At 37.3% G+C, this 23,109-nt stretch overlaps 1 protein-coding gene across 4 annotated transcripts in view; it reads left to right on the plus strand.

The window, feature by feature from the left end:
* Positions 1 to 22,859, plus strand: part of FGF12 (fibroblast growth factor 12) — a 613,285-nt gene extending 590,426 nt beyond the window's left edge. For all 4 annotated transcript variants that reach the window (XM_061412889.1, XM_061412878.1, XM_061412869.1 and 1 more), the window contains one exon: positions 21,400 to 22,859. In XM_061412889.1, coding sequence (XP_061268873.1) covers positions 21,400 to 21,518 — 119 coding nt within the window. In that variant the 3' untranslated portion in view covers positions 21,519 to 22,859. The remainder of the gene's footprint in view (positions 1 to 21,399) is intronic.
* Positions 22,860 to 23,109: the final 250 nt, after the last annotated feature.

Below are 23,109 nucleotides of genomic sequence, written 5' to 3' on the forward strand. Positions count from 1 at the left end.
ACTGTGTTCAAAGCACTGGGGGGAAATGTGACATTCAAAGCTTCTAGACCCTCTCAAACCTCCCATCACACACTGTGCTTTTAACCACACAAAACAGAACTTTCTTCTGTTCTACATTTTTTTTCTGTTTGTAATATGTTTTTACTATTTTGGGCTTTATGTAGTTATTTTGCCTTTCTCTCTCACAAAATTCTATTCATGTGCCTGGGAAATGCCTGTCAGACCTTGTAAAAAATTAATTCAAGGAGTCAGTACTTCTATGGAGGGCCTCCCTGACTTCCTTCAAGTAGAATTGAACACTCTGTTACCTTATTATTGTATCTTGTTCTCTCTGCTAGAAATTATCACATTGTATTAAATCTGTCTCTGTCTCTTCTTATCCATGATTAGATTACTTTGTTTACGTTTTATTTCTTTTTCTTTATTAGAGTATAATTGCCTTACAATGTTGTGTTCCTTTCTGCTGTACAAGGAAGTGAATCAGTTCCCTCTTGCAACTCCCTTCTATACCCACCCACCATCTCACCCTTCCAGATCATCACAGAACATGGAGTTGAGCTCCCTTTGCTATATAGCAGCTTCCTGCTAGCTCTCTATTTTACACATGGTAGTGTATATATGTCAATCCTAATTTCCCAGTTTGTCCCTTCCTCTTTTCTTCCTGTGTCCACACATCCGTTCTCTACATCTGCATCTCTATTCCTGAAAATGGGTTCATCTGAACCATTGTTCTAGATTCCATGTATATGCATTAATATACAATATTTGTTTTTCTCTTTCTGACTTCACTCTGTATGACAAACTCTAGGTCCATCTACATCTCTACAAATGACCCAATTTTGTTCCTTTTATATGGATGAGTAATATTCCATTGCATATATGTACCACATCTTTATCCATTCATCTGTTGTTGGGCCTTTAGATTGTTTCCATGTTTTAACTATTGTAAATAGTGACATAGTGAACAATGGGGTACATGCATCATTTTGAATTGTGGTTTTCCTAGGGTATATGCCCCGTAGTGGGATTGCTGGATCATATGGCTTACTCCTGGGAAGGAAAGCTATGACAAATCTAGACAGCATATTAAAAAACAGAGACATCACTTTGCTGACAAAGGTCCATATAGTCAAAGTTACGGTTTTTCCAGTAGTCATGTATGGATGTGAGAGTTGGATCATAAACAAGGCTAAGCAGAGAAGAACTGATGCTTTCAAGCTGTGGTGTTGGAGAAGACTCTTGAGAGTTTCTTGGAGATCAAACCAGCCAATCCTAAAGGAATCAACCCTGAATATTCATTGGAAGGACTGATGCTAAAACTGAAGCTCCTGTCCTTTGGCCCCCTGATGGGAAGAGCTGGTTCACTGGAGAAGACCCTGACGCTGGGAAAGACTGAAGGCAAAAGCAGAAGAGGGCAGCAGAGCATGAGATGGTTAAGTAGTATCACTGACTCAATGGAAATGAATCTGAGCAAACTCCAGGAGATAGTAAGGATAGGGAAGTCTGATGTGCTGCAGTCTATGGGGTTGCAGAGTCAGACATGACTTAGTGACTGAACAACAATAATAATGGCAGTTCTATTTTTAGCTTTTTAAGGAACCTCTATACTGTTTTCCACAATTGCTATACAGATGTTTTATTTTTCTCATATATCCTTGTATCTTGTACAATATCTGATGTATTGTAGAGAGATATTCAATAATTACTGTCAATTGGATAAGTGAACAAGTAAATGAACAGATGAATGCATAGATAAATATAAAGACAAGGAAGAACTATATGCTCCAGAAAACTTTTTCATATTTTTGGAGGTACTAAGTATTGTTACTAATGACAGTAATTTAATATAAAAATGATATATTACATGTTGCCAGAAATGATATTGAGATTTATAGAAAGAGCCAGCACTTCCAGCAAAGGGAAGACATTGGAAAGTTGTTATTTTAACACATCTTCAAGGCTAGGACAGGTTCAGAACATTTGAGACAGGAGGTAGGGATTAGGCAGACAAAACCACTCCAGGTGCAGTATGAGTAAACTATTAAAACTATTGAACTGTTTTTATTTGTACATTTAAGTTGATTTTTTTGTTGTAATAAAAGTAGTGCATGCTCATTAACAATTTTGGAAAATTCATGAAAGCATAAAAGTAAAAAAGTCCATGTGTTTTATTTATTCCTTTTATAAATAATGCATTTCATACCCCGCCCTCCCCCCAAATTAAATACCTGTAACCAACCCTCCTAATCATGACTTCTGTCTGCACTGTAGCTAGAGAAGCCTTTTCTTGGGTATGAATGACCATGTACAAATTTATAACAGGAATGTATACTATTACCATGTTCTGAGTTTGAGAGCTGCCTTAATTCTTCACATTTGCTGCATTTCAGTACAAATGTGGAAAAGACAACCAAGCATTCCTTCTTGTAAATGTTAGAATTAGATTCAGTTGTGTACAACACAAAACCCATGTTCAGAGCAGCTTAATTAAACAAAGTGTTATTGTCTCACAAGCCAAATATACAAACCTGCTGTCCAGGACTGGTTCTATGGCTCTGCAATTGTTAGGGACCAGCCCCTTTCCCTTCACAGCTTCACCTTCCATCCTGTGTTTAGAAGATAGGCAGTGTTAATAAGGGGTTGCAAGAGCATCTATTCAGACAGATGGATGGACTTGATATTTAAACCCATTACCATGTACATTGCACATCAACCTGTACTTACCCTCCCCTGGAATTTTAGACAACAGCACAGGCTTCACCATTCCTAGTTTTGCCCTTTCAAAGCATTGTTCACACCACAGATAAGTAGCTTCCCTAGATTTAAATTGTCTGATGGTGACCTCCCCCTTTAGCTTCAAATATAGAAGCCAAATACTTTCTGACAAAGAATTAGAGACAATCTCCTCCTTTTCTCCTCCCTCCTCCTTCAAAGAGCTCATTGCTCAGCTCCTGCAGGTGGTTGGATATTCAGAATCGAATTTCTTCCTCCTGAAAAGAATGTGAGTGCTTTCCAAGAGTTAAGATTCAAGAACTTAATCCTTGACTGAGAAATATATTTCTTTTTTTTTTTTTGAGAAATATATTTCTAAAGTGAAATTAGTAAATATCAGTTGAAAGCCACTGCTACAGAAATAATAAATTTGAACTAAAAGAACATTTACCATTTTCTACCAATTTATTTTCCAGTGGGGAGATAAGACTAACACAGCTTGTACATACCTTTACTCACACACCTTTAGAACAGTTACAGTTATCCATTCTGCCTGTTAGAACTGTTGCTTTAAACTAATAGAATCTGGATAAAGTTCCAGCAGTATAATGTAGATCATATTTTCCCAAGCATTAGTATCAGAACCACCTGGAGTGGTTTTAAAAGCTACCAATTCTTAGGCCAAATCTCCCAAGTATTCAGATTTTATACTCTAAGTAATTTTGATAGCAACTAGGTTTGAGATTTGGTGTTCTAAACTGACCTTGGTGTTTCTATGCTCACTTTGATCCTATCTGGCCATAGGAAATATTTAAATATATTCAAATTATTATGATCTATATATTTTAAAAGTCTAATCTAATATGGCATCTGGTCCCATCACTTCATGGCAAATGGGAGAGAAAGTGGAAGCAGTGACAGATTTTATTTTCTTAGGCACCAAAATAACTGCAGATAGTGACTGCAGCCATGAAGTTAAAAGATGTTTGCTCCTTGAAAGGAAGGCTATGACAAAACTAGACAGCTTATTAAAAAGCGGAGACATCACTTTGCCAACAAAGGTCTGTATAGTCAAAGCTATGGTTTTTCCAGTAGTCATGTATGGATGTAAGAGTTTGACTGTAAAGAAGACTGAGCGCCAAAGAATTGATGTTTTCAAATTGTAGTGCTAGAGAAGACTCTTGAGAGTCCTTTAGACTGCAAGGAGATCAAACCAGTAAATCTTAAGGGAAATCAACCCTGAATATTCATTGGAATGACTGATACTGAAGCTGAAGCTCCAATACTTTGGGCACCTGATGCAAAGAGCCAACTCATTGGAAGAGACCCTGATGCTGGGAAAGACTGAAGGAAAAAGGAGAAAGGGGTGGCAGAAGATGAGATGGTTGGATGGCATCACCAACCCAATTTGAGTAAATTATTTGAGATAGTGGAATCTCAAAGAGTTGGACACAACTTAGAAACTAAACAACAACAACAAATCTAATATAGAGTAAATTCTCATTCTGACACCTTGGAATTAAATGTATTAAACATTTTACATGTTTAGCTTTCCTACTGCTATTAGGATGGTTGTACATTAGTGCTAGGTTAAATTACTAAGTGGACTTAATAGAGGTAATACCAAATATTATACCAAATTGATCACTAAGAAATTAACTTGATAGTAATCAATTAGACTTCAGGCTATACTACAAAGCTACAGTCATCAAGACAGTATGGTACTGGCACAAAGACAGAAATATAGATCAATGGAACAAAATAAACCACAGAGATAAATCCACACATCTATGGACACCTTATCTTTTACAAAGGAGGCAAGAATATACAATGGAGAAAAGACAATCTCTTTAACAAGTGGTCAACCACGTGTAAAAGAATTAAACTGGAACACTTTCTAACGCCATACATAAAAATAAACTCAAAATGGTTTAAAGATCTAAACGTAAGACCAGAAACCATAAAACTCCTAGAGGAAAACATAGGCAAAACACCCTCCGACATAAACCACAGCAGGATCCCCTATGACCCACCTCCCAGAGTAATGGAAATAAATGCAAAAATAAACAAATGGGACCTAATTAAACTTAAAAGCTTTTGCACAACGAAGGAAACTATAAGCAAGGTAAAAAGACAGCCTTCAGAATGGGAGAAAATAATAGCAAAAGAAGCAACTGACAAAGAATTAATCTCAAAAATGTACAAGCAACTCCTGCAGCTCAATTCCAGAAAAGTAAATGACCTAATCAAAAAATGGGCCAGAGAACTAAACAGACAGTTCTCCAAAGAAGACATACAGAGGGCTAACAAACACATGAAAAGATGCTCAGCATCACTCATTATCAGAGAAATGCAAATCAAAACCACAGTGAGGTACCATCTCACACCGATCAGAATGGCTGCTATCCAAAAGTCTACAAACAATAAATGCTGGAGAGGGTGTGGAGAAAAGGGAACCCTCTTATACTGTTGGTGGGAATGCAAACTGGTACGGCCACTATGAGAACTGTGTGGAGATTCCTTTAAAAATTTGGAAATAGAACTGCTATATGACCCAGCAATCCCACTGCTGGGCATGTACACTGAGGGAACCAGAATTGAAAGATACACATGTACCCCAATGTTCATCGCAGCACTGTTTATAATAGCCAGAACATGGAAGCAACGTAGATGTCTGTCAGCAGACAAATGGATAAGAAAGCTGTAGTACATATACATAATGGAATATTACTCAGCCATTAAAAAGAATACATTTGAATCAGTTCTAATGAGGTGGATGAAACTGGAGCCTATTATATAGAGTGAAGCCAGAAAGAAAAACACCAATACAGTATACTAATGCATACATAAGGAATTTAGAAAGATGGTAACAATAACCCTGTATGTGAGACAGCAAAAGAGACACCGATGTATAGAACAGTCTTTTGGACTCTGTGGGAGAAGGCGAGGGTGGGATGATTTGAGAGAATAGCATTGAAACATGTATTTATCATATGTGAAACAGATTGCCAGTCCAGGTTTGATGCATGAGACAGCGTGCTCAGGGCCAGAGCACTGGAATGACCCAGAGGGATGGGATGGGGAGGGAGGTGGGAGGGGGATGGGGGACACATGTACACTCATGGCTGATTCATGTCAATGTATGGAAAAACCACTACAATATTGTAAAGTAATTAGCCTTCAATGAAATAAATAAATTTAAAAGAAAAGATTGAAATATTAGAAGAAAATAGACTCTGCCACTAATAAATCCAGATAAATGTCTTAAAAAAGCTCTTACCACTGATTTACTAAGTAATTTTGAGAAAACAATTTATTACTTCAAAGTAAGTTATCTCTGGAAATGTGGTTGATTATAAATTCCATCTATTTCACCGAAATAGTATGAAGATTAGACACTGTAAGGAGGTTAGATTTCTCAAATCTGTCAGATCAATGCAAAGTGCCTTTTCCATTTTCCCTTGGAAATTGGACATTGTGTTACTGTGTTAGGTACTGGAGAAAGGCTGTCAGGCATGGTATTGAATAAAGTATTAGAGACAATGAAAATTGAATTTGGAGGGAAAATAATCTATTCAAAAACTATGTACTAAGACACCAAAGAAGTGAATAAATCAGGAGTCATGACTTTGTAAAGCTACTATCGAGAAGATAACTAATGGCAAATTATTTGATGTTTTTATTTCAGTTAACTTGAAAGAAAACTAGATGGCTTGTTTTTTCCAAAATCATCTTTTGGACCCAACAATACTAAAAGACAAAAAACAGATGTAGTAAAAATGTACCTTTTATGCTCCTGATTGTTTCCATTACAGAAAATATAATAGCAGCCTTTCTCTCTCTCTCTCTCTCTCCATCTTTTGAGTGTGGGATCTCTGCCAGCCTGTGACAACTTATTCCCCCTAACCAGTGTAACTCATTCAAAGCAGCTTTTTTTCTGGTTTTGAATTTGATCTTCAATAAAGCCCTCCTACTCTCTGTGACACATTCTTCTTCCATCTCTCTCTCTCTCTCTCATGCACACAAATACTGCTTCTGATGTCTTTCTAAATGAAGGTACAGATCTTTTTGTTCATGATGTCTCCTAACTCTTTATAATAAATATTTACAGCACACTGGGTGCATCCCTTTGGCAATGCATTGCTTCTGAACCAGCACTTAAAGTTCTTCTACAGTTCCAAAGGGATTCTATGTGACATTAATTAAGGTGTGAAATTGCTTCCTGTTAATTGCCCACACTCTTCCATGATCTGCTATTAAGACAATTAAGTTTCTTTAATGGTACATTAACTAACAGAGCAATCTAACCTTTCCACTTCTTGGAAATTACAGAGCGCCAAGGAAAATTTGATTAAATTGGTAGTAATAAAAAGATTAGCCATATTTCATTCCTCTTTGATGGAAACTGATATAACATGGGGGTTCTTTATCAAGTGTCATTTATGAGTTTTATTAGAAACTGGAATTATCTTGCCTCCATTTGGAAAACAGAATCCATCAGCAACAATTACAGTTGCCTTCCTCTCAAGTTTCTCAACTCTTCAGTCCAAAGAAATACTATCAAGGATTTACACCTAGTTCTTCCATAATTATCAAAACTTTCAACTTTTTAATGATTTATAAGAATCCAGTATTAATATAAAAGTAATAATCAGTAGCAGTTGTACTATATACTGTGTACAAATTTACTATTTGCTAAGTACAAATTTTAAAACATTTGAAAGATTTTTTGTTATTTTCAACATTCCTCCTAACAGAAGTATCATTTGCTAGTCAGTGACACTTTGGGAGGAAACATTAAGATTAAGAATATTATCCCAATTTTAAACACAAGGAAACTGAGTTTAAGAGCGATTACATAGCTCACCCAGGTCCATATAGCTGTTGCTGCTGCTGCTAAGTCACTTCAGTCATGTCCAACTCTGTGCAACCCCATAGATGGCAGCCCACCAGGCTCCCCCGTCCTTGGGATTCTCCAGGCAAGAACACTGGAGTGGGTTGCCATTTCCTTCTCCAGTGCATAAAAGTGAAAGTGAAGTCACTCAGTTGTGAAAGACCCTTAGCGACCCCATGGACTGCAGCCTACCTGGTTCTTCCGTCCATGGGAGTTTCCAGGCAAGAGTACTGGAGTGGGGTGCTGTTTCCTTCTCCGGGTCCATATAACTAGAAAGTGGCAAAACTGAGCCACCAGGGAAGTCAAGATTAGAGTTGTTATCTCTACCAAATACTGGTAGAGCAGCCAGCAAGCTGTTGAATGAGGACTGACCATACATTCAATAGTGACTTGACAGGATTGATTTCAGAGGAGCTGTGGGAATGTCTAATTGGAGTTGATAGAAGTTATAACAAGAGTTAAAGGAAAGAAGAAAGTAATATTAAATGACTCTTCTGAGGAGTCTTGTTATAAAAGGAAAATAGAGAAATGGAGTACAAGGTGGAGAGAAACATGGTGGCTATGTGTTGGGGTTTGTTTGTTTAAAGCTGTTTAGCATATTTATAGACTGATGGGGGAGAAGGGGAAATAGGTCTTATAGGAGAGAGGGTCACTGAGTAACACTGACCAGAGGGGATGGGATCAAGTACACAAGTGGCAAAGTTAGGACTGGATTTAAATAGAAACAGGAAGAGTTCAAGCACTTTTAACAAGCAGGAAGCCAGGATATGCACAAGCAGATGTGTGCAGGTTGTTATAACTTTTGTGGTGGAAATATGAACGCTTTCTCTTCTGTATTTATTTTTCAAGTGAATTCAGAGTGTGGTTACTGACAAAAGGGAAGGAAAGAGGGAGAGAGAAATGGAGAAGGAGAAAAAGAGAAAAGAAAAGGAAAGAAAGCAAGCCTATTTCCTCAGTCTAAGGAGGGTATGAGGCAGTTTTCAGAGTTTGAGGAGGAAGGAGAGATATGGAATAGTCACTTAGGAAGACGGGTAGAGGGAATTGGCTAGAGAAATGGAGGAGGATTCCACAAAGTACTCAGCACCCCCATGAGGTTTGGGGTCAAGATTTTTTTTTTAATATTTATTTATTTGGCTACACTGGATCTTATTGTGGCATGTGGGATCTTTAGTTGTGGCATGTGGGACTTTTAAGTAACATGCAGGATCTAGTTCCCTGACCAGGGATCGAACCCCAGCCCCCTACACTGGAAGCCCAGATTCTTAGCCATTGGACCACCAGAGAAGTCCCTAGGATCAAGATTTTGACTGAGACCAAGCAACTAAGTTTTTTCTCCAAACTCATTAAGCTGTTTGACTATAAGCTTAGAGCAGGAACTCTGGAGCTAATCACACATGATTCTGTTTATGTCCTTGAATGACCTTAAACAAACTACCCTTTCTGCTCTTCAGTTTCCTTAACTGAGAAAGGGATCGATTAAACTGTCTGTTAAGGTCATTTAAAATAATCTTACTGTATATAAAGTGCAGATACCAAGTAAGTGCTCAATTAATATTAGCTTAGACTCAGCAGTAAAGAATCCCCCTGCCAATACAGAAGACACAGGAGATGCAGGTTCTACCCCTGGGTCAGGAAGATCCCTTCTTGCCTGGGAAATCCCATGGGCAAGAAGAGCCTGGTGGGCTATAGTCCCTATGGTCACAAAGAGTCAGACATGACTTACTGACTAAAACAGCAAATGGTTAAGAAGACAGCAGTTTCTTAGAGGAATACCCCTTGGATTGTACCTGGAACCTGGCTTATTATAGTTTGATTTATAAATAATAGCAACCCCTGGGATTTAACTTTTAAGAAAGACATTATTTTAGTTTGTTTTTCAAGAGAAATGTATGATAACTAAAATAAAACCAACTATTGAATATTAAATGTTTCAAACAGGGAATCTGAGCTATTATAATGGCAAGAGACACCTGCTGGTTCTGATAACTGCATTTACAGCAGAGGTACAAGTGAAAGAATATAATAGAAAAATACTAAGTGGAAAGTCAATCCTGGAAAGACCGGTACCTAAACCTACAAAGAGAAGATGAAGTGATATATGTTTCGTCTTTTTCTTTTCTAATGGCACAATCTTGCATTTAAAAATAAAGCAAAATTTAAATAGAACAAATACCATATGTTACCATAAGGTTGGTAGCTTATGGTCTTGTTATGACCAAGTGTAGAATTTTAATTGATAACAGGACTGCAGGACTTTCTATAGAAGTACGGGCACGATCTCTCAGGAAGCTGTGAGAATGATAGCCTTCCCTACACCAAGTCACTTAGTTATGAGTGTCAATCATGCAAATGTGTCCTCTTTACAATGAAGGGGTGAACTAAGGGTTCCTAATGGATGCCATGTCTTAAAACAATATGTAACGTGAGTTATGTTATTAGAAACCCTCACTTGTCCCTGTGTCTGCAAATAAGGAAGAGTATTCGCTCATGAAATCTCTGCCTCATTTCTATTCTGAAACCTGGGATAAACCCCTCTGCTTCGATGTGCTATAAATCAAGAAAAGTCAAAACATGAGTAAAACGAAACATTCAGAAGAAGAGAAGGAGGAAGAGCAAGGGTTGGGGAGGGAGAAGGGAAAGAAGAAGAAGAAATTTAAACATATATGAGAAAAGAGGAAAAACAGAAAGCTGATTTGAAGAAAGAGTTCTAAAGAGCCATACAGAAATACTTCCCTTTTCAAAGCATTATCTCCTTTTACCATTTATCCAGAACTAGGGCTTCCCTGGTGGCTCAGCAGTAAATCTGCCTGCCAATGCAGGAAATGTAGGTTCAATCCCTGGGTCAGGAAGATCCCCTGGAGAAGGAAATAGCAACCCACTCTAGTATTCTTGCCTGGGAAATTCCGTGGACAGAAGAGCCTGGTAGGCTACAGTGCATGGGGTCACAAAGAATTGAATATGGCTTAGCAACTAAAACAAAAGCAACGACATTATGATATCACATGTGTTAGAGGAACCATAATACTTATCTCAAAAACATTATGTGGGGTGAAAAAAGAGCAATTGTATTTTATCACACTAGAAAAAGAGCAAGAAATATGATCAAGACAACCTAGAAGAGCCATGTGACGGAGAAGTAATGTTGTTAATCAGCCAGGTATTATATTAGGATACTAAGCATTCTTGAAATTTGGATATTGAAACTTGTAAAAATAGTATGAAGTTAAATTGGGAAGTAACACCAAAAAAATCAGTTCTGTAACAACAGGTGGCCATTAAATCATGCCCACTAAAAATAAAGCCTGTATCACAAATGAAGCCCATAGGATTCTGAATGATACATGATTAGACAGTAACATCCCAAGTTTCCCATAGAGAATTTGTTTCCAGTTGTTAAATCTTAAGGTAGCACTGAGTCTGAGTTTCTGTGAAACAGATTTGGGGAGCTGGGAAAACAAGAAAGATAGTAAGTTAGATTTTTTGTTTTATTCACTTTATTCTCAATTTAGAAATTACTCCTTATCAAAATAACTAGAATATCAAGCTTTGCTGTTATAGCTGTAGTGGATAGAATATATAAAGCAGAGGACTGTGGAAGAAAATATTCAAGGCCAGATAGATTTTTAAAAATTCTAAGCCCTACACTAATAAATATGTTTTCTAATGAAATAATATCTTGTTGTAATAGAAAGTGATGGAAAATCCTTTGAACTACTGCAAATTAAAATCAGGAATCAATTATTGGGATGAAAAAACTTGATTTACATGGGACAGGAGAATTTGAGAAGCACAGTTTAGGAGCTGTAGAATTTATGTAACTCTTGAAGATCAGCTTCTAGATGGTTCCCTAGAAATGTTTCTTAAAGATTTTTCACAATTGCTTAGTAATAGATAATTGAAAAATTAATACCAGAACTTAAAATTCTAATACCAATAGCTATAAAAAATTGTGATTAATTTTTAGTGTACAGTCAAATATATAGGATTCTCATATGTAGAACTAGTAATTCTTGATTTATCACTTACTGTTTATTCTTCTTAAGCTTCCCACAAAACAAAAGCATAGCCCTTGTCAGTATGTTAGTTAGCTTAACCAATTGAATATGGCTTAGCAACTAAATTACAGTTAAAATTTGTAATTTTAACTTTCAATTACAGTTAAAATTATGGAACTTAAAATATGTTAGATGTCAAGTATAGTCATCACTCAGTATTTGCAGCTCATTCCAGGAATCCTGCTGATACTGAAATCTGTAGATCTTCAAGTCCCTTCTGTGAAATAGCATAGTATTTGCATATATATACTACACACATCGGAGGAGACAATGGCACCCCACTCCAGTACTCTTGCCTGGAAAATCCCATGGACAGAGGAGCCTGGTAGGCTGCAGTCCATGGCGTCGCTAAGAGTCAGGCACGACTGAGCGACTTCACTTTGACTTTTCACTTTCATGCATTGGAGAAGGAAATGGCAACCCACTCCAGTGTTCTTGCCTGGAGAATCCCAGGGACGGGGGAGCCTGGTAGGAGGCCGTCTATGGGGTTGCACAGAGTCGGACACGAGTGAAGCGACTTAGCAGCAGCAACTACATATATACTCCTGGATACTTTAAATCATCTCTAGATCATTTATAGTACCTAATACAATGTAAACACTGTGTAAATGGTTGCTAGATCAGGACAAATTCAAGTTTTGTTTTTTGGAACTTTCTGGAATTTCTAATTGAGTATTTTCCAATCCTTCTGAGGATGTAGAATCCATGGATACAGAGAGCCAACTATATACATTAGATACACAGCTGGTCTCATATGTAATAGTGCCTCAGCTAGGTTTGTTCCTAAGAAATTAAGATGGTGTTTGCAAGGCATCAGAACAACTCATAAAAGTTTGAAATGTTGCCAGCCATTTCTTATGGAATCTATGCAGTAAGATTCAATTTGACTGATTCTTCTTAACTATCCTGCCTGGCTGTATTCATGTCATGTAAGCATAGTTGGACATTTTTATAGATAAGGAGATTGAATAGATTTTTCCCTATGCACTCAACTTGATAGGCATATTATTAGCTGTTTGTTCACTATCAAATTAAGGCTGATATATACCACAATCCAGGTTTAAATCCTCTCTCCTGGACTTCAGAAGGTCTGACTCAAGTTGGCTTGGTCACTCTCATCCCTCACTACCTCAGTTTTACCTGATGCTTCAACAGTCACTGTTCCTCTTAGACAACCTGCACTTCATCCCTTCATTCTTTTTTTTTATCTTTGGATGCACTGGGCCTTCGTGGCTGTGCGCAGGCTTTCTCTAGTGCGGTGAGTGGGGGCTACTCTCCAGCTGCGGCGAGCAGGCTTCTCATGGTGGTGCTTTCTCTTGTGGAGCACGGGCTCTAAGGCACTGGTTCCATAGTTGTCGTGCACTGGCTTAGTTGCCCTGTGGCATGTGGAATCTTTCCAGACCAGGGATCGAACTCGTGTACCCTGAATTGGCAGGCAGATTCTTAACCACTGGCAGTCCCATCCCTTCATTCTTATTTATTAGCCCATCTACTTCGCTAAACCCTTTGCCTCCTTCAAGACTAAATCAACATTAAAGAGCTATTTTATATACTCATTCCCATTCAGCTCTGCTATGGCCCTTTCCTCTCTGTGATCTGTGTGCATGTCTATGCTCTCTTTCTTAGCCTTGAACTCCTTGAAGACAGGAATTAGATCATTTCTTGCAGTTGCCACAGAGCACCTGGTACGAAGCAGTTTGTTTCTGCTCATAGAATAAATGAACAAATTAATACTGAAACAAATTCCTCTTTGGATATCAGTCAGCAAAAGAGTAATTGGAATTTGAGGAGAGGAAAAAAGAAAATAATGTAATAGAATCCAAATGATGCAATATTAGTTAAGCCAAATTAAAAGGGTCAGTAAATGCTTTGTGAACCAGGTCATTCCATCAAAGAAATCCAATATACGCTGTCTCTTCTAAGTGTGCATATGGAGGTCAGGTCAATCAGGTCAGGAAGTTTTCTCAGTTCCCCTCCCCATCATATAGTAATTGGTAGCTTTGAGATTAATCCTGCATGTGTACTAAGTCATGCCCAACTCTTTGCAAGCATATGGACTGTAGTCTGCCAGGCTCCTCTGTCTATGGGATTTCCCAGGCAAGAATACTGGAGTGGGTTGCCATTTCCTACTCCAGGGGATCTTCCCAACCCAGGAATCAAACCCCACATCCCCTACATTGGCAGGTGGATTATTTACCTCTGAGCCACCTGGGAAGCTCTTGACATTAATTAAGACACTTCTTTTTCAGAGAAGAGCAAACTCTTCTAAGAGAGCATTGTGTAATAGAAATATAATATGAGCTAAATATGTAATTTAAAATTTTCTGGTAGTCATATTTTAAAAATAAAAAATAAACATGAAATGGATTTTAATAATATACTCAATATAGTATATTCAAATATTATCACTTCAATATGTAAGTAATATAAAGCATTACCACTGAGATTTAATTTTTACTGTGGTCTTTAAAATTCACTGTTTATTTTATCTCTCTTGCACTTCTGAATTAGGACGAGCCACATTTTTAGTGATCAGTGACCACATAGGCAAAATGGATACTGTATTAGATAGCGAAGGCCTAGGATGTTTTCATCAGATTTCCCTATCCTCTCACCAGCCCTGTATCCTTCAGTTCAGTTCAGTTCAGTTCAGTCACTCAGTCACGTCCGACTCTTTGAAACCCCATGAATCGCAGCATGCCAGGCCTCCCTGTCCATCACCAACTCCCAGAGTTCACCCAGAATCACGTCCATTGAGTCAGTGATGCCATCCAGCCATCTCATCCTCTGTCGTCCCCTTCTCCTCCTGCCCCCAATCCCTCCCAGCATCAGAGTCTTTTCCAATGAGTCAACTCTTTGCATGAGGTGGCCAAAGTACTGGAGTTTCAGCTTTAGCATCATTCCTTCCAAAGAAATCCCAGGGCTGATCTCCTTCAGAATGAACTGGTTGGATCTCCTTGCAGTCCAAGGGACTCTCAAGAGTCTTCCAACACCACACTTCAAAAGCATCAATCCTTAGTGTATCTCAATTCTCTTTTTCTTAGCACAGTTCTAAGACTGATACTGTTGACTATTGGGGAATTGTTGGTTCTTCCCATGCAAATAGGACATCTCTGGTTTTAATAGTCACTTCTTTGTTTACAGCTTACATGTAAGGTGTTTGTTTCTGTGTGTGAGTTTTGGAAATTATGTGTAATTCTTAAGTATGTTGTGTAAATACGCACAACATGAAATTTGCCATTTTAACCAATTTAAGAGTACATTTCAGTGCCATTGAGTACATTTCTGTGTTTTGCAGCCATCACTACCATCCATCCCTAAAATTTTTTCTTCTTCCCTAACTGAAACACTGTACCCATTAAGTATTTCTCGCATACTTCCTTCCCTTAGCCCCTGGAAACCACCATTCTATGTTCTGGCTTTATTAATCTGACTACTCTAGATATCCCACATAAGTAAAATCATAAAATATGTTTCCTTTCATGCCTAGCTTAGGCTTCCCCTGTGGCTTATTATTTCATTTTGTCTTTAGGTCCTCAAGGTTCATCCACGCTTGTGTTAGGATTTGCTTCCTTTTTAAGTTGGACGATATTTTATTGTATGCAGATACCACATTTTGTGTATCTGTTCATTGGTTCAACCAACCAAAGGTGCTCGTACCTTTTCACTATTGCAAGTAATGCTTTTATGAACATGGCTGTGTAAATACTATTCACACCCTTGCTTTTATTTCTCTTGGGTGTATATCCAGAAGTGACATATCTGGATCATATGGTAATTCTATGCTTGATTTTTTGAGCAAATCATTGTATAGTTTTTCACAGTGGCTGTCCATTTTAAATTCCTTCCATCAGTGTACAGTGGTTCCAGTTCCTCCACCTACTTGCCAGCACTCATTACCTATTTTTTTTTAAATAGGCATCCTGAATTTGTTTTCATTTCCATTTTTTGATGACATTAGGGATATTTAGTAGAAATGAGGCCAGCTTGGATCTAGATTAATGTATGGAAATAACTTTAAAATTGTCTGGTATAAGACAATTACTTGCGTCACTTATTTGATGAATTGTTTTTGTGCTTTTATTAAGAAATTTTGATTAGGACTTTGAAATCCTACACTTCCATTTGGCTCTGCTACTATTCACCATCTGATTTTAGGGAAGTCACTTAGTTTCTTTCATATTTAAAAAATGAGGATAGGAATTTCTCACCTACTTTATTCACCTGGTTATTATATTTAGTTGGTCAATTTAAAATGGCTTTGAATTTCCACCTGGGCAGGTTTTGGTACTTTCCAGCAAGATCCAGGAAAATCTTCACAATCAAATGCCAGCTTGGGTTCTATACGAGAATCTCATCCCTCTGTGATCATTCAGACTGAGAAGTCAGTTAATCCCAGTTAGGGTTAAATGTAAAATTCTGTCTGTTGTTACAATTCATTTAAAGACACTTTGACTATGAAAATAAATAAATGGCTTTGAAGACTCTGAAATAATAGGTTTATTGAAGGGATTAATTCCGTGAACAGAGGAGCCCGGTGGGCTACAGTCTATGTGGTTGCAAAGAGTAAGACTGACTTCTTGTTGTTCAGTCCCCAAGTTGTGTCTGACTCTGCATCATGGACTGCAGCACACCAGGCTTCCTTGTCCCTCACCATCTCCCAGAGTTTGCCCAAATTCACATCCATTGAATTGGTGATGCCATCCAACTATCTCATCATTGTCACCCTCGCCTCCTTCTGCCTTCAATCTTTCCCACATCAGGGTCTTTCCCACTGAATCAGCTCTTCACATCAGGCGGCCCAAAGTATTGGAGCTTTAACTTCAGCATCAGTCAGGGTTGATATCCTTTAAGACTGACTGGTTTGATCTCCCTGCTTTCCGAGGGACTTTCAAGAGTCTTCTCCAGTACCAAAGTTTGAAAGCATTAGTTCTTCAGCACTCTGCTTTCTTTACTGTCCAGCTCGCACATTTGCACATGACTACTGGAAAGACTATAGCCTTGACTATGTGGACATTTGTCAGCAAAGTGATGTCTTTGCTTTTTAACACACTGTCTAGGTTTGTCATAGCTTTCCTGCCAAGAAGCAATTATGTTCTAATACCATGGCTACAGTCACCATCTGCAGTGATTTTAGATCCCAGGAAGAGGAAATCTGTCACTGCTTCCACCTTTTTTCCTTCTATTTGCCATAAAGTGATGGGATTGGATGCCGAGATCTTAGTTTTTTCTTAATATTGAGTTTTAAACTGGCTTTTTCACTCTCTTCCTTCACCCTCATTAAGAGGCTCTTTAGTTTCTCTTTGCTTTCTGCCTTTAGAGTGGTTATCATCTGTATATCTGAGGTGTTGATATTTCTCCCAGCAATCTAGGTTCCAGCTTTTAACTCACCCAGCCAGCATTTGGCATGATGTGCTCTGCATATAAGTTAAATAAACAGGGTGACAATAAACAGCCTATTGTACTCCTTTCTCAATCCTGAACCAGTCAGTTGTTCCGTACAGGGTTCTAACTGTTGCTTCTTGACCCACATACAGGTTTCTCAGGAGACAAGTAAGATGGTCTGGTATTCCCATCTTTTATAAGAGTTTTCCACAGTTTGTTATGATCCACACAGTCAAAGGCTTTTGTGTAGTCAATGAAACAGAAGTAGATGTTTTTCTGGAATTCCCTTGCTTTCTCTGTGATCCAACAAATGTTGGCAATTTGATCCCTGGTTCCTCTGCCTTTTCTAAACCCAGCGTGAACATCTGGAAGTTCTCTTCATGTAATCCTGAAGCCTAGCTTGGAGGATTTTGAGCATAACCATACTAGCATGGAAGATGAATGTAATTGTCTGGTGGTTTGAACATTCTTTAGTATTGCCTTTCTTGGGAATTGGGATGAGGATTGACCTTTTCCAGTCTTGTGGCCACTGCTGGTCTCTCCAAATTTGCATATTTGATAGCATCATCTTTTAGGATTTTAAATAGCCCTACTGGAATTTCATCACCTGAATATGGACTGGTAAATCAGTCTGAAAGTATTAAAAAAAATCTAAAAAAATATATACAATGTATTTTTGGCATGCAAATTTTAGAGATTATCATTGTGATTATTGTATACATTACAGTAATTTTGGTTTATATTTTGGACACATAATGCACTTTATAGTACAGTTATGCTTTGTTTTCTTCTTGTATTCTGTGTCATCATTTTATTATGTACCTTTCAGACAGAATAGCACAGTTATGGAGTGTTGATACAACTATCAAAGAAAGTTATATTGGGAGGAGAAGTGTTTTGTTTCTTTCTTGGCTTTCTAATTAGATCATATTCATTTAATTACCTTTTAATTCTAAAATTTGATTGAGATTTATACCCCTTGATTGGAATCTGAGAGCCTGAAAGTAACAATGAAAATTGAAGCCCAAGAAATTAACTGAAATCTATTTGTTTTATTACTCTTAATTTTCCAGCTAGTTTGAACAGTTTTTTTCAAACCTGGAATTTTACTACTTCATTTAATGGAAAAAAAGGAAAATTTGTGATTGAATTGTCCTTAAAAAAGAGAAAGTTGCACACTTTGCTATGACACTGGTGACTTTTACTGTTTTAGAAATTGAAAAAGTTTAGATGCCAACTTGGAAAACTCTGGGGACTTGTTACTTGGATGGCCAGCAGGATTACATTATTAGTAAAGTTATCTGCAATGATAATTATAATGGCAACCTTTTGTGTTGTCACAACTTAGGTATTTTATATGTAAGTGGGAAATAGCAAAAAAAGATAAAAGTTAAAAACAAATGTCTTGGGTAGAGTCTATGACAGAAGGAAACTTTAAAAAGAAATTACAACACTAAGAAATTCAAGCACAAAAATTATAAAATATATTATTTAATGGAAATTAAGAGTAATATTCTTTGTGTCTCTAAACTGAAGTTTAGAAATTTGCATGCCGAAAATCTATTGTTTATAATTTATTAGATGTTTTCATTCTTTGAGACTGATTTAGCAGTCCATAGTCTTTGTGACCACATGGACTGTAGGGCGCCAGGCTCCTCTGTCCATGGAATTTTCTGGGCAGGAAATACTGGAGTGGATTCCCATTTCCTTCTCCAGGATCTTTCTGACCCAGGGATCAATTGCGTCTCCTGCATTAGCTGTGCTGTGTGCTTAGTCACTCCGTTGTATTCCACTCTTTGTGACCCTATGGACCATACCCCACTGGGCTCCTCTGTCCATGGGAATTCTCTAGGCAAGAATACTGGAGTGGGTGGTCATGCCTTCCTCCAGGGGATCTTCCCAACCCAGGGATCAAACCCATGTCTCGTGCATTACAGGAGGATTCTTTACCATCTGAGCCACCAGGGAAGCATTAGTAGGTGGATACTTTACCACTTCCACCACCTGGGAAGCCCCAGGTCAGGTTTGGGGATTTTCACAGCTGATTAGGTGACAGAGTAGGGAAAAACTGCCTTATGGCATCATATAAATTGCTTTCCAGTCCAATCACTTCATTACATCTTCTGGATTCCAATGTGCACTAACCAGTTATAAACACATGGTTATATATTTTGCACACATAAACATATTATTTAGTTTGGGGGATTTTGACACTTTCCCTATAACAGAAATATATGTAAGAGACATTAGGCTTGAAGAATTTCAAGATTTCAATAGAATCTTACACAAGGATCTTCTGCCTTTTGTAAAAGAAACAGACTCTTGAATTACCTACTGGTACTATCTGAAAATTACAGGATCTATTCTTTCTAAACTAATTTCCTCTGTACACTTTGCTAGTGAGGCCAAAGGTAGTTAGTCCTTTGAGGATATTGGAGGGGTCATTCAGTACAGTAACTAAAATATTTTAAAATCTCATTTTAAAATCTATATAATACTTGTGTATGATATACTGAATCAACATGCTTTTATATATATTTTATACTAACCTCAGTGTGGTTCAGATTTTGCTAGCATCAGCATCACCTGGGCACTTACTAAAAATGCAGAATCTAAGCCCATTATAGATCTTCTGAATCAGAATTTGCATTTTAATAATACCCCTATGTGATTCAAATGCACATGAACATTTAAGAAGCCCTCCTACTGAGATGTTGCAAGAAACCTATCTCCTCATCATTGAACTAGTCTGAGGAGAAACTTCCTTGTCTCTTAACTCTCTTAATTTAGTTTTGGATTTAGAATGTATCTTCAGTAGAAACAGTTTATCACTGTGTTCTCTGAAATCTTTTATTCAGAATTTTCATGAAGAGATCAGCTTCTTCATTTTTCTTATACATCTTTAGATGCTTACTAGGTGTCCGATTGGACAGAGCTAGAAAGTGGCTAAGTGTGGAAGTGGACCAGACAGTGTGTCTCCCAAATGGGTGCTCTTAACCACCATACAACATCTATTTATTCATGGCCATGCTCAGGTTTCTAGTCCCAGGGCAAACCCTATAGGAAGAAGCAATTTGATTGGAAATAACATTCAGATGGCCAAGGTATTGTAGTGATTATTCAACAGATGCTATGCTAAGTCACTTCAGTCGTGTCCGACTCTGTGTGATCCCATAGACAGCAGCCCACCAGGCTCCCCCATCCCTGGGATTCTCCAGGCAAGAACACTGGAGTGGGTTGCCATTTCCTTCTCCAATACATGAAAGTGAAAAGTGAAAGTGAAGTTGCTCAGTCATGTCCGACTCTCAGCAACCCCATGGACTGCAGCCTACCAGGTTCCTCTGTCCATGGGATTTTCCAGGCAAGAGTACTGGAGTGGGGTGCCATTGCCTTCTCCGATTCAACAGATAGGGGTATGCAATTGTTGTTCAAGTCAAGGATGAAACTATCTCTTGATATTTAAGTAAATATTTCATATGCTCATATACAGTCACATTTGTCTCACAACAGTAAAATGAATCTGTTTTAATGTACTCAATATGCTGATAGATACTATCTTACAAGAGTAACTGTGAATTGAAAAACATTGTTCTTTCTATGCAGTAATCTAGCAAGATCTGCGATAATTCACAGATGACTGAGCTTTAGAGCCAGACAAAACAATAGACGATAAAAAGAACTGTTTATATAGATGCAAACTGAAATCTCAAGGTTGCATAATCATATTTCCTATTGATGAATAACTAAGAAGCCACAGACTGTTCATTACCTTAGGTGAGGGAAATATGAAGAAATTGGAAAAACTGTGTTGTTTTTTTCTTCTCTGCTCTGTCTCCTATTATCATTTCTTATATAGGATACCCTGAAACTTGGCACTAAAATTTCAATTGATACAACAGTATCATATTTCTTGTAGTAAGGTAAAGATTAAAAGATCATGTAAATAAGAGGTTTTTTTTTTCCCTACCAGAACTAGATTACAGACTAAAGTCTGAAAAACAAGGTATCTCTTTCCTCCCTTTAAATGTTATACTCCTGATGTCTCCTCTAACTCTAGATAAAAATCCTGTTACATAGGTTAGTAGACAGCAAAAACTTATTAAGCCTTATCTATAAGGAAACAGAAACCACTTATATGTCTGCAGCTCTGGGAGACTTAAAAGGGTGTGACTGATAGAACTAGAAGAAAATTGTGTATCCATTAAATATTTTAAGTTAAGACTCGTTTTCATGGAAGAAAAAGAGCTAGTGATGAGAGTGAACACTAAATAAAATCAAATCTGAGATGTTTATTGAGGCTGAATTTGGTGTCCACTATTGTTGTGAATAATTAATGTGATTTTTGCCTTCCAGTGTGTATGTACAGAGAGCCATCACTACATGAAATTGGAGAAAAACAAGGGCGTTCAAGGAAAAGTTCTGGAACACCGACCATGAATGGAGGCAAAGTTGTGAATCAAGATTCAACATAGCTGAGAACTCTTCCCTTCGTCCCTCTCTCATCCCTTCCCTTTCTCCCCCTGCCCTTTACCCATTTCCTTCCAATAAATCCACCCAAGGAGAGGAAAATAAAATGGCAACCCAGGACCTAGTGGCAAAGATTCTGCACTCAAAATCTTCCTTTGTGTAGGACAAGAAAATTGAACCAAAGCTTGCCTGTTGCAATGTGGTAGAAAATGCACATGCACAAAGATTAGCACACCTAAAAGCAGAGGAAAAAATAATCAAGACTCCACAAGCATTAAAATAAACTGTGTTGTTATTAATAGAGGACTAATTGTAATGAAGACATAAATATAATAAACATGAAATAAAGTCATTACCTTAAAGAAAAGGGTTTTGGAGAATTGAACTTACAAATTGATGTAATATCCTAAATGGCTTAAACTCTGGATAATGCTGTGATGTGTGTTTTGAATTTGTATTTTCTTTGGGCATTTGGAATTGACACAAAATTGCAGTCTGTTTCCAGGATTTTTTTTTACCATAACATTGAACATGTATGAAGTACAGATTCTTCTAGTGCCTATAAGGTATATAGCCAGGAATCATTTAACATCAAGAAAAATTTTATTTTAAAATTTTATTCCTGAAATCAATATTTAAGATTGTTTTATGTAAAGGATTGTCATATGTTGAATTTAGTGCTATTACCTGATTTCATTCCTTCCTAACAAGAGTTTCAGATTCTCCTAGAAGATTATCATATTTTTTTCAAAAGTATTAATTCAGGAGCTCATTTTTTTTTATTTAGTCACTTAGAAAAAAATTTATTGTTTTAAGATTGAAGTAACTTTTAGGAAATTCTTTGTTGTTTCCATGCCTTGGCAGTGATATGTAACTTATGTGGTTTTACCATTTGATCTGATTTTTTTGTTTTTTTACTTTGTGGACACCTTTAAGAGTGTAGGTAAATATCTAGCTGTGTTAGAAGAGAGTTTTATACCATTTCTTGCAGCAGAAAAGAAAGAAAAGGTGTTTTACATAAGGAAATAAATCCTAAGAAGTTGGTGCAAGCAAGCTGTATCAATATTTGCCTTTGTACCTTACTAAGTTTTCTTGTATGTAGCATTTTCCAAACTTCACCAAGGAATTGGGAAGCATGGCTGTGAAATTCTTAACTTACTATCTTATGAAGCCAGTAAACTGTTTGTTGCTAGATAGCCTCATTTATAAATCTAATTGAAAATAAGTCTGTCTCCTAGAACACAGAAGGAAAATGTTATACCCTGGATTTTCAAGGGCCATTGAGAAATAATACTGAATTAACAGCCATGGTTCCAACTTGTGTGAGTGACTTAAAGTAATAAAAACTGTAAGACTAGGCAAATGCATATTTAGGAATACTGAAATGTTAGAGAAGAAATGAATACAATTGTCTTGGGGAAAAAATAGATCTTCTTGGTCCTACAAATCAGGAATGGTGTAGAGACATCCAAATCAAAACAAAACAAAACAGAATGTTAAAAAATATATGCAGATTTATGGATGTTATCAATGAGAAGACTTAGCATGTTACTTCTCCTATAGCTCTTCCGTCCAGCATGTATTGTTCCAAATACT

Source organism: Bos javanicus, chromosome 1 (genome assembly GCF_032452875.1).
Source record: "Bos javanicus breed banteng chromosome 1, ARS-OSU_banteng_1.0, whole genome shotgun sequence".
NCBI lineage: Eukaryota > Metazoa > Chordata > Mammalia > Artiodactyla > Bovidae > Bos > Bos javanicus.